The sequence below is a fragment of the Perissodus microlepis genome, chromosome 10 (genome assembly GCF_051167445.1).
Source record: "Perissodus microlepis isolate ML-2025 ecotype Zambia chromosome 10, ASM5116744v1, whole genome shotgun sequence".
NCBI lineage: Eukaryota > Metazoa > Chordata > Actinopteri > Cichliformes > Cichlidae > Perissodus > Perissodus microlepis.
In genome coordinates this window covers 19,017,886-19,030,715 of record NC_140470.1, presented here as the reverse complement: position 1 = coordinate 19,030,715, position 12,830 = coordinate 19,017,886, and the positions used below count along the sequence as shown (strand labels likewise).

The following is a 12,830-nucleotide window of genomic DNA, read 5'->3' as shown; positions in this document are numbered from 1 at the left end:
CGAGGAACCATCATGGAAGGACAGGGCCCTGCACGGTATGTACCACTGGCAGATAGAGAAGGTGGCTGATATTCAGAAATCCTACCAGTGGCTGGACAAAGCTGGACTGAAAGACAGCACAGAGGCACTAATCATGGCAACACAGGAACAAGTACTAAGCACAAGATCCATTGAGGCTGGGGTCTATCACACCAGGCAAGACCCCAGGTGCAGGCTGTGTAAAGATGCTCCAGAGACAATGCAGCACATAACAGCAGGGTGTAAGATGCTAGCAGGCAAGGCATACATGGAACGCCATAACCAAGTGGCCGGCATAGTGTACAGAAACATCTGTGCCGAGTATAACCTGGAAGTCCCGGGGTCAAAATGGGAGATGCCCCCAAGGGTGATGGAGAATGACCGAGCTAAGACAGACAGACAAAATGGTGGTGGCTAACCAACCGGACATAGTGGTGCTAGACAAACATGAGAAGACGGCCGTAGTGATCGATGTAGCGGTTCCGAATGACAGCAACATCAGGAAGAAGGAACACGAGAAGCTCGAGAAATACCAAGGACTCAGAGAAGAGCTCGAGAAGATGTGGAGGGTGAAGGTGATGGTGGTCCCAGTGGTAATCAGAGCACTAGGTGCAGTGACTCCCAAGCTAGGCGAGTGGCTCCAGCAGATCCCGGGAACAACATCGGAGATCTCTGTCCAGAAGAGCGCAGTCCTAGGAACAGCTAAGATACTGCGCAGGACCCTCAAGCTCCCAGGCCTCTGGTAGAGGACCCGAGCTTGAAGGATTGACCGCCCACAGGGGCGAGTGGGGAATTTTTTTTTTTATATATATATACACATATGTATATATATATATTTTTTTTTAAATAAAGGAGTCAAGGTTGTTGCTTTAGCTAAGAAGAATTTTATTAAAACTATTATTATTAGCAGTAGTATTACTATTATTTTGTTAATTTTCAACACATTTGAATTTACAATGGCAATATAGAGCAGCAAATTAAGCATAGACACATATTTGAACAATTTCACTCACTTAAGAAATGAAGAAATGATAAACTTATTTTTAAAACACACACACACACACAGACACACACACACACACGCACACACACACACACACGCACACACACACACACACACACACACACACACACACACACACACACACACACACACACGAACTGCACAAACCAACCAAGCAAATACACAAAGAAAACCAACCAGTATCTGTGAAATACAAACACATATGTACTTTGCAAACTGCTGTGGTGTTACAAACATAAATATACTTTAAAGAGGATCTTGGTTACATACTTTTTAAAAGGGTCTAGACATGGGATCTTTGGAGCATCACGCACACATAAATATACACTAAAGAGGTCCTTGGTTATTTGCTTAACAAAAAATGGACCAAACATGGGTTATAATCTATTCAAAAACTTTAAAAAATCATTGAGAAAAATTTGTGACTAACGCTCATTGTCAACTTCCAGAAAATAAAAAAATAAAAGAAAGGAGCATAGTGTAGAACATATTTGAATATTTGAACATTTTGAAATAAATTTTAAACACATGAATATACAGACATTTGAAATAAAGTTATCCTCACATGAAAAACTCTTTTCTATGTGCACACACAGTGAAACTGTGAAAAGGAAGACAAAGTTTCACCTGGGGCAGTATTGGATCTATCTGTAGTTTCAGTCTCAGCAGAAACTCTCTTAAGCAAATATTACAGGTCATGCAAAACACACGCACACACGAACACACTGAACAATCACACCAACCAAATGCATGTAAAATGAGAGCTGACTCTTCCTGGTCATTGTCAGTGAAATGACAGATCACATTTTAACAGCAGGTTTCAGTGAAACACAACACCATGCAACCAGCCAAGAGCTAATAAGAGGACGACACACAGGTGTTTTCAAATTCACATAATGCCAAGAATTTAGTAGAAATATTTTCCCAGTTAAAAATCTTAAAAGAATAAAGTTATTTGTTTAAGCTCCCAGGTTCAAGCACTGAAAAATCTAAGTCTATTTTTTTAAGCAAAACAAAAGGATGTGAATAAACATATCAGCTAAAAGCAAAGCAAAAGATTAATATTTCTACAGCATCTTCATCTCGGAGTCTTTCAGTCGGATTCACGCTGTGGTTTCCGGTAAAAAAAAGTAACACGCATACAGACAAAAACTCACGCACAAAAATCATTTTTCTTTCATCCTTCAGCATTAATTCAGACGTAGTCTTTCTTGTCATATCCTCCACCTGCACTAATGCTGCGTGGGGCCGAGTACCCCATCCTGGGTGGCAGATATTTCTTTTCTTTCGGTGGGCAGCTAGTGCACAACATTGCCCCTCCGATCAGGAACACTCCGGCTGCAGCCCAGCCTATGTAGAGCGACGCCCCTATCTCCCTCCTTTGAGCGCTGATCACAAGAGGGTTGTAAAAATCAGTGATGATAACTTGGGCAGTCCAAGAAACAGGGATGAGAACCAAGAGGCCACTGAGGATGAAGAAGACTCCAGCAATGATCATCACTTTGGCTTTGCTTCCTTCCTCTTCAATGCAGTTGGTGCACTTGGCGCCGACTATGGAGATCATGATACCCAGAACTCCGAGTATAATGGCAATAACCATCATTGCTCTGGACGCCTGCAGTTCCGGAGACAAGGCCAGCAGCGAGTCGTAGACCTTGCACTGCATTTGACCTGTGCTCTGGACAACACAGCTCATCCACAAACCCTCCTGGATGATCTGAGCAGTGACAATGTTAGCTCCGACAAATGCACTCACCTTCCACATTGGTAGGGCACATGTTAATATGGCTATAAGAAAACCAATGACTCCAAAGGCAATGCCCACGATCTCCATACCCATCGACATGTTCGCTCTCGTGTGTGGTGACAGAACAAAATACAAAAAGCGAGTCCACAGTGTCCAACAAACTGAGTCCCTCAGGTGAGTCTTTGGTGAAAAGGATTCTGCTTTACTGTCAGGTGCTTGTTGAAGTGTGAGCAGCTGTATGAGGGTGTGGCGTAGCTTTAGGATGCTGCTACAGAAACAAGATATCTTTATACCTCGAGAGAACAAGGAGGAGTCCTCTGGTGTTGATGTCAGCGAGAGGCTGTCTTCACATACACACAGAACAAATACACACATGTGAACATACAGTGGAGGAGGGGAGCTTGAGGCAGAGCAAGAGAGCAGTGATGCGATGGAGGCAAGGTGTGGCTGTGGTTTGTGGGGGATGGGCAAAGGTAGTTCTCTCTTAAATTCCAAGAACTATGTAAAACATTTCACCTGTTTTCTCCCAGGAACTGATTTCACCATCACGTGGGTGGACTGTGGAGAGCAGGGAAATTATTTTACTGCTATTGTTAATAATCATCAACATTACCATTGCATTAATAATATAATCTACAGTATTGATATTGCATTCAGATGTTTAAACAGTGTGTGTCTTTCAGAAAGACTAAGTGGCAGGCTGACAGGAAGTTGCAGGTTTGCAGAGTGTACCTTTTGCAGAACTGAAACCGAAAACAGAGTCTAAGTGCAGGTTGACAGGAGACATCTGCTATGAAGATAGAAGACAATGTTCTTTTAAAACTGTGTTAAAAGTCATTGTGGTTTTGATGTGACCTATGTATGAAGTGTATCTGTAACGCATGAGGGGGCGTCAGTATAAAAAATCGGTTTATGCTTTGATTAAGTCGGAGATCAGCCCTGTCTGCGAACGGAGCTGGTCTTCCCACGCGTGTATTTCATTAAAATCAATTGTTTGACCAAGTTCTGGACCAATGGTTGTTTGTACTCTCCTTCCTCAATATTTGAACCTTAACAGGACTCACACATCCCTTCATACACATCTTATACACAAACACATCACACTTCATACATCAAGTTACTTTTGCAAAATGCTCAGTCTTTTGTACAAACCACTGTCGTTGTTGCACTTTTCTATAGCACTGTCTTATGTCTGTATCGTTCTGTTCTGTCTGGTGTTACACTGCCTTTGTTTTTGTTTTTTTATGTGTTGTTGCAGTTTTTGCACACTTGTATTTAATCTACTCCTGTGTTGATTGTCTTTTATATGTTATATGTAGCACCATGGTCGTGGAGGAACATTGTCTCGTTTCACTGTGTATTGTACGGCTGCACATGGTTGGAATGACAATAAAGCCACTTGACTTGACTTGATGTGGGTGATTAAACTGTGACTGTACAAAGTAAAAATGAAGAAGACACCAAAATGAGGCACTTGACCTTCTAATTCACTGCATATGAATGAATGAAAAAAAAAGAGCATAAAAAAGTTACTGGCTAACTGTAAATGCTACTTTGCATTAAGTGGTTAACATTACGGGGCAAAAAAAAAAAAAAATCCTTTGACCTCAGGCTACTTCAAAAGCTTTGTTGTGAATCAGAAACGTAACCATGGTGAAAAATAACCCTCAGGTAATTATTTTGTTACTCCCTGGTTTCATTCATTCAGACTTTTAACGACAGTCAGGATTTAGTGTCTGGAAAACAATCCCAGAGCTCTTCTGAGAACCGGAATAACTGCATCAAGAACAAATATGAAGAGAGAGAAAACATAACAGTGCTGTTGTCTGACACCCTAAGCATACAGAGAGAGCGTGACCTTCTCAGTATCGGTTAGACTCTGACCAATCATTTCCCTGAAACACACACGTCCACCCAAGAAAAAGCGAGCTACAAAAGCTCCCTATCACTTTGTAATTCAGCAAACAATTTATAGAATGAATTCTGAAAAAGTATTATTTAAAAAACAAAAAAAAGATAATGAAATGAACCCCCCTATGATTGAAATTTTAGCTGACCCCAAACTTTTGAGTGGAACTGTGTTCTGTAATGTGATCTATATGGGTTTTAATGCATGTTAGGAAAGTAGACTCATTATATTTTTTTAAGAATTTTAAAATTTTTGGTAATGATTTTCTAATAACCTGTAAAAAAGAGAGATTTTATTACATATGTAAAAACACAGTTCACATAATAATTTATCCTGGTTATGGAAACTAAAACTTTTCTTTCAAATGCACAGCTCACGATAATAAACTCAGTGACTTAACGTTTCTGCTGTACACACAACTGCATGTCAACAATATGCTGTCATAAACCAAAATAGGGCTCAAACATATAAAAACAAGACTGAAAAAAATAAGGGAGCCTGTTTGCAGTTTCATCATGAACATTGGGATCAGATGTTTATGTATTACATCATCTTTTCATGAATGACAACTGCTATTATAACAGCTAACACCTGTGTTACCAAAAACAAACACATGAGCATAAGCAGAACTGCAGCTGTTTTTTCCCCAGTAATTTAAGATAAAGATCTCCACCAAACAAATAGAAGAATACATGCTGATGGTGTTTCTATTACTGCATTACACCTTAGATGAACCACATTTACTCTCCTCACAAGTTTGCAGATTCAGATTAACGTCTGTATTTTCTTTAATACTTATTTAATGGGAATAGATTTCTTTATCTATGGCCTTTATGTCTCATTACCAAGGAGTTTCAGTAGTTCCAATAAAAGCCTTTCCTGGTTGTTGAAAGTTTACTCAATGCGCTGAGCGGAGTCAGTCATGTGCTGTAATGGCGCAGCACAGGGTGGCTGCTCACATGCTAAAGGTCAGGATAATTTGACTATTCAAACCAGGAAAAAGTTGGTATCTGTGAAGGCACTGAATCAGACAATAAACAGAAGGGACATTTTCCCAAATGACATCAGATTTCATGCGTGAGTTTCAGAAGAGACTCTGATGAATGTGTAATGAACTTGGTACATTTATTTATGTGACCTGTTGTGCTTTACTTAAAAAATGTTGTTAAAATGTTGTCCAGTGGATATTACTCTTAGTTTCTTCTTCTTTCTACAGAATTTAGAAACCTGTTTACATGCACTCTTGTAGAACATTAAACAGTCAATCAATGTTAAACCAGTAGTTACTTGTAATTACTTTATTAACCTAAAGTATTTTAATCAAGTCAGATTCCAAAATAAAATATTTGTATTTATGGAGTCAAATGCATTATAAAAGTTGTATCAAAAATCAAATAACATTAAGATTTTTTGTCAAACACACAAAGGTGAATACATAGAAATGAAGGACATTAAGTAAAGTACAATACATGAAAGTTTGTCAGATTTAAAAACGGTAGGAATACAGAAACATCAAATGATAAAATACGGAAGAATGAACAAATAAAATTACTTACGTATCATTCTAATAAATCATACATTTGCCACCCTTTTGACCTTCGTTTGAAGCCGAGGGTGAGCTCCACTTTGCTCAGCTGCATGCTGTTTCACATCTGTGACTCAGCGTGTCTGTTTTGTAAGAACGTCCAAAAAATCATCACATGAAACTTATTCCGGTTACGGTGTCTGTCTGCTTTGAATCTATGACAGTTTGTATATACAAAGTCATCAGTACATTGATCATTAGAATAACGACCGTCCACAACAGACACTAATGCTATGAATGTTATATTATGAATAAATATATATAATATGTTTTTCTCTGCAAATGTTTCTTCACTGTGCTGTGACAAAGAATCACATCGTTTGCCATAACTGATCATGATCATGATCACAATTTCAATCTGCTCAGTTAGACTAAATATAGAGAATATGTAAACATTGTCCTAAAGAAACTGCAAATTCAGTGTCAAGACTATATAGACATTCTTGTCATCCTAAATATCGATAGATTTCCGTACACCATAACATTTGTATCTGTTTAACTACATTTTTACAAAAAATAGCATGCAATCCCCTCCAATCCTCTTTAGTTTTTGTCCTTTTCCACTCACACATAGTCCCTTCTAGTATAGGAGCTTTGAGCTGCCGACATCGGAGCGGCTGAGTATGCTGCACGACTCTGGGGCTGTATGTTATACTTCAGTGGTTTGTCTTCCTTTGGAGGGCAACTGCAGCAGAGGATAGCTCCCCCAGTCACCAGCAGGGCTGAGGCAGCCCATCCCACATACAGTGATGCCCCGATCTCCATCTTCTGCCCAGCAGGGACGATTGGACTGTAGAACTCGACGACAATGGTGTTTGCTGACCAGGAAACAGGCACTAGTTGAGCCAGACCTGCTATGATGAACGCCACTCCAGAAGAGATCATCACCTTGGCTTTAACCCCATCCTCCTCGATGCAGTTGGTGCACTTGGCTCCCACCATGGCAATGAGGAGAGCAATCAACCCCACTAGGATGGCAACAACTGTGAGTGCCCTGGCAGCCTGGAGGTCCTGAGGTAAAGCCAGCATCGAGTCGTAGATTTTACATTGCATCTGGCCCGTGCTCTGGACCACACAACTCATCCACAGACCCTCCCAGTACACCTGAGCAGTGACGATGTTGGCGCCAATAAAGGCCGAGACCCTCCACATTGGAAGGGCACAGCTGGTCACAGTGAGAGCCCACCCCAACACTGCCAGGGTGATGCCAGCCAGCTCAAGTCCAAAAGATACCATGGTGCAACCACGCAGTCCTTTTTTATATTTTCTCTCCCTTTGTTTCAAGACAAGATAAAGTTTTTTCTCCCTTCTTATTTTCTCAAGTTCCTTTTCCTTGTGTTTGCTTCAGTGACTATCTCAAGCCTTTGTTATTTGGTCCTTTAATTTCCTCTTTTCTGCACCTCTCTCCAAAAGGTACGCCCTTTTCTGAAGCTGTAGCCACTGTAGCTCCTGCTGAATCCGCTCAGTGTACTTAGTCCAGGGACTTTCTGCACCATGTATTTGTCCTTCTTGAGCAGCCGTTGACCCTTATCTGTGTACCTTTTTATTATAAACTGGTGTGACCCACCTAGGGGATGACATCACTCGCCAAACTAAGCCAATCAGGTGAGTCCTGTGCATCGGCCTCATTTATCGCCTGGGTGTGTTGGCACTCGTTTGTGTGCTTTTTCAAATGAAGAGTGTTTTCATGGTTTAACCTTTTGCCCCTGGTAGCTCTAGGTGTGCCTGTTTTATTGCTGTTAATAGATAATGAGTGGCCAGGACAGACCTTGTTATGCAGTTGATAAGTGACCACACAGGACCGCATGCTTTCTAAAAGATTTGTATGTAAGCGTTAGCATACATAAAGCGTGTGTGTACACAGAGTGGGAGAGACAGAGGAATAAAAAGAATCTGCACAGATTATTATATTTGACTTGATGTTATTTTTTTTTCCATTTCCAGTTTTCTGTGTCACATTTTTATAGCCGCAGCTGACACACATTATTACAGTTTTAACACCAGTAACGCATACCACAGTAGTTCCCGCAGGGTTAGAAATTCATAACTAGTTTCGCAGTAAAACTGAGTTAATGTCAAACTAGAAGCAGAAAGAATGCACTACATAGCTGTGTTACTATGCCTTGTGTAAACCTAATAGGTTGCTGTAAATTCAACTACTGAATGCTAGTCAGTTTCTACCAACAACTTAATACTAGTACTATACATAGAAAAAAATTGTCCGGCTGTAATTATATTCACAGTAATTAAAGTTACAGAAACATTTTTTTAAAGGACACTATTTATACAGTGCCAAATCACAACAGTTGCCTCAAGGCACTTTATTGTGTATGGGAGCCAATGAAGGGAAGCCAATATAGGAGAAATATGCTCTCTCTTCTAGTCCCTGTCAGTACTCTTGCTGCAGCATTTTGGATTAACTGAAGGCTTACAGTAGTTATTGTAAATTTAATTGATGGTTATTTACTGTAATCTAATTTGCAGTAATTTTTTTTACTGCATTTGTATGTACAGTATTTGCAGCATGTATTCATCTATAGTATTTTATTTTTCTATTTTATTTTACTGTATTTTAAATTATTGCACTGTTAATGTGGTTATTTTGTAATGTTGCAGGATTAACATAGTTTGTCAAAACTGTCAAGACAGTTGAGCACTGTCAATCACATCTAACCCCCATCCCCTCAAAAAATTAGTCGTGAATGCCTAAAATGAATTTTAATTGTTGAAAGCACAAATTACAAGTGTGTATATACTTTAACCATTATGGTTAAAATTAAAAGGCAACAAAAATGCCAAACCAGAAGCGGCAAAAACGCAATGTGTTAAATTCATGAGGTGCACTTGAATTGATGTTGTATTTGAAGAGAGGAAAAAAAGCAGTGGTACAAAATAAGCTAAAAATCCATCTGGCCCATCTGACATGCAACTGGTATGTTTGATGCTGCAGTGTTTGGTCTGATTTTAATCGGGTGGTTGCTAGATAACATGACGTGTAATCCAAGTTTTGTGGCTATAGGTTTGAATATTGTGCATAAGGTGTGGTTGGGGCTGAAAATATATCTGTGTGCCAGTTTTGCTTGCTGACCTGATTTTGTAAAAAGAGGTCATGAGCAAACATAGGCTTATATCTATAGGTTATCTGTCTACAGTTATCTCATCATTAACTAAGCTAAAGTGAAAAATTGATGATGTATAAAAAAAGTTTGCTGTAGTTTTACAAATCATTCTGAGGGGAACATGAGTATCTGGACCACATTCATCATAATCCATCCAATAACTAGCAAATCAAAGTCACCATACAGCAGATAAAGTTCTAACATAAACCATCTTTACTGTATTTCAGGTACAGTTAATTTACTGAGTCCTAAGTAAACTTGTTATTCACTGGGCTTGGACACACAAGTCATCTTCAGATAGAAGTGATTTGTTAAAGCAGATAGACACTGCAGCACAGAAAAATCTTTAACTTACATCAGCTCTGATCAGAGAGCTAATAATTAGCAGAATTATGAGGAACTCTTTTTCTTAATGTGTTACCTTCAACAAGTTTTTCACAGTAACATCACACGTAACACAAGTAACAGTGGCTTCATGCAGAAAAATAATTTTAGGTATACAGTTCACATGTAAGCACAGTGTCTCTCTTTTTATTCAGGTTAGCATACTACACTGTGCTGTGCTTTTAAGCGGACTGAGGCAGACAGACTGAGGTAAATGACTTCTGAGTCGTGCTTAACGTGAAATAAGGATTTCTCTAATCTTTGATGACCCAGAAAAACTACATAATGAGGAAGAAGACTTCTTTACAACAAGACCTAATGGACTCTTAATAAAAGTCACTGACCTGTGTCTCGATACCTTTGTCAAACTCATTGCTGATATCCCCATTGCAACTATAATAATCTGCGGCGGAGTGGCGCAGTCAAAGTCCGGGCTTAAATCAGATTGAGGTGCTTTGACATGACCTTTAACGTCATTCATGCTTGAAAACCCTTCACTGCGGCTAAATTAAAACAATTACGCACAGAAGAGTGAGAAAAAATTCCTGCACGGCGATGCAAAAAATTCCCTTTCAGTCAGCACAGATGCTCAATTGTAGTTCTTACTCCCAAGGGTGGCACAGCTAATTATTTATTTTAGAAGGAAAATTCTGTTTTCACACAGGGAAACGAAGGTTTAGATAGCTTTCACCCCTTAATAAATGACATCACCATTTAAAAACTGTATTTTGTATGTACACAGGCTATCTTTGCCTAATGTTAAAATGTGTTTGACGATTCGAAACATTTAAGTGTGACAAAAATGTACTTGTTTCAAAACATGAAAATAAGGAATTATACAAAAGTACAGAGCAGTAAAGTATTGTGAAGAGACCTACTGTGTTCTTAGTATCAGTCACTGAGTCTGTATTTCTATGAAAGTGTCTCAATACTTTTGTCTACCTGATCACACTTTGTCTTGCATACGTGTACACTTTATCAAACTGTAATATTTGTCAAACACTCCCGGTCAAAAAAAAAGGTAACCCAGAAACCACGATAAGATAAAGCCTAATAAAAGGCAATTATTAAGATAATGTTGTATTTGGGAAGGAAACAATACAGTGAACCAACAACTCAAATCTGATTGTCAATTGTATGTCTTTATTTGCGTGTTTAAACAAGAAATATATGATAGTGCAGTTATTATTCTTGCTTCCTTCCTTTCTTTGCTTTTGCTCCAAATCTATCCTTTGTGTACACAAGCCACTAGGCAAATTTTTGGCATCACTGTAGCTGCTAATAATGCATGATAGTAGTCGGACCTGACATTAAGCAAACTTGCCTGAACAATCCACCAAACTAGAGACCATCTGCAGCTTCTGGAGCATCAGCTGGCTTTAAAATTAATTTGTGCAGGTTAATGAATGCATCTTACTCACTTTTGCTGCTTTCTCACTGATACCATTATAATCAATATACTCAAACATTTGTGGTGGCTACTGCTATAGTCTCTACAACTTGCACTTGCCGTGGCAATTTTGGACAGATAACAGCTGAAGGATAAAAGAGAAATTGATATATTTCAATAATATATTTCATGTTATCATTTTTATACTTAGCTTCATTATCTGGTAATGTTTTAGCGTTAGCTAAAATACACAACCATCAACAGTGAAGAGCCAAAAGAAGCAAATGATTAGGAACACTTGACAATGATTGCTGGCATTCGATAAAGGAAGGAGTGAAAAAAAAGGTTCATTATTGATCATAGGACCAGTGTCTCATTTGCTTTATGGTGAGACCTTGTTTTATTTTGAGTATCATATCTGACCTTGAACTGTAAGATAATATCAGCTTTATTATTAGTACGATATTATTAGTAACTTGCAAGAAACTGAGTAAAACACTCAGTTTTCAAGAAACTTAAAGAATTCCAGGCGCTTTTCTTTCCAAGTTTCTTAGACACACGGTACGCCGATTCATCCAAAATTTTGGGGTGATCTGGTGACTTTGCCATAATTATGTTGTTTCATCAGTCAGTGAAAATGCTAGCTCAGTAAACCTTGATTGATCACTAGAGATGTGTTAGTTGGAAAGATACAAAATTTCTACCCCACTAAATGTGATCCATGATAGTCACTTATGTGATATGTCAGGTGGTATTGATTTCAGGCAACAGTAATGCAATGGTATAAAGCAAAACTGTTTAACTAGGAATGTTCTTCCTCAGGGGTGGTTTGCCATTTAGGTATAAGCAGCTTATGTCATGGTCCTGCAGCCCTGGGCAGTATGTGACTTACTCTGAATATTCTTGCATCACAAGTTTTCTTTGGGTTCGGCAGACACAAAGTAAGTTGCATAAAAGGAGAGTTGATGTTGTCATGATCCTCGGTCGGTGATCCAATGTTTTGTGTTTTATTAATTAATGCTTTCATTATTATTTCTAGTCTCTTGGTTTCTGTGCATTCCCTGTGGTTCCGCGTTTAGTTACTCTTGTCTCCATTTCTCAGAGTCTAGTCTCGTCTCTCTTTTCATGCCCCCAGTCTCGGTGTTAAACTCACGTGTCTTGTCTTCATCTACTTCCTGTTGAATTTTGATAGTCCTTGTCCCGTGTTCGGTATACTGAGTTTTGCTTCCCCTTTGTCTCATTATGTGTGCTTATTCCCAGCTGTGCTCTCCTCCAGTGTCTCATTCCCTTGTCATCATTCTGTGTACTTAAGCCTTGTATCTTCCCCTGTTTGTTGCTGGTTCGTCTGTTTCATCCTCTACATTTTCTGTCTTCCAGGTTCCATTGTCCTTGTCTCTAATTTTTATGTTTCATGTTCAGGCTCTTGTCTCAGGTTCTTCGTTTGTTCATCTTTGTTTCTAGTTTTTTCGAATTTAAGTTTTTGTTCTTTTTTCTCCCGTTGCCTTTTGCTTTTTTGCAGCCCAAAAGAAAGGCTTGATTTTTGTTAAACATTCACCAGCATCTCTGTGTCTGCATGTGGGTCTACCTTATCTCCTCTTAACGCCGTCTGCCTCGACAGACATTACAGCATACTTCTAATTTAATCACACATTCA

General features: G+C 39.0%; 2 protein-coding genes across 2 annotated transcripts; both read right to left on the bottom strand.

Moving 5' to 3' along the window:
* Window positions 1–886: 886 nt before the first annotated feature.
* On the bottom strand, window positions 887–3,227 carry LOC146379298 (claudin-4-like). Its single transcript, XM_084940485.1, has one exon. It carries the CDS (start codon window positions 3,162–3,164, stop codon window positions 2,238–2,240), a length of 927 nt encoding a protein of 308 aa, XP_084796611.1. The 5' UTR covers window positions 3,165–3,227; the 3' UTR covers window positions 887–2,237.
* A 2,913-nt stretch (window positions 3,228–6,140) lies between these two features.
* On the bottom strand, window positions 6,141–7,796 carry LOC146379297 (claudin-4-like). The gene has a single exon (XM_084940488.1). It carries the CDS (start codon window positions 7,517–7,519, stop codon window positions 6,848–6,850), a length of 672 nt encoding a protein of 223 aa, XP_084796614.1. The 5' UTR covers window positions 7,520–7,796; the 3' UTR covers window positions 6,141–6,847.
* Window positions 7,797–12,830: the final 5,034 nt, after the last annotated feature.

Coding starts and splice junctions, on each gene's coding strand:
- LOC146379298 (XM_084940485.1), bottom strand. CDS start 3,164: ATGTGTGTATTTGTTCTGTGTGTATGTGAAGACAGCCTCTCGCTGACA.
- LOC146379297 (XM_084940488.1), bottom strand. CDS start 7,519: ATGGTATCTTTTGGACTTGAGCTGGCTGGCATCACCCTGGCAGTGTTG.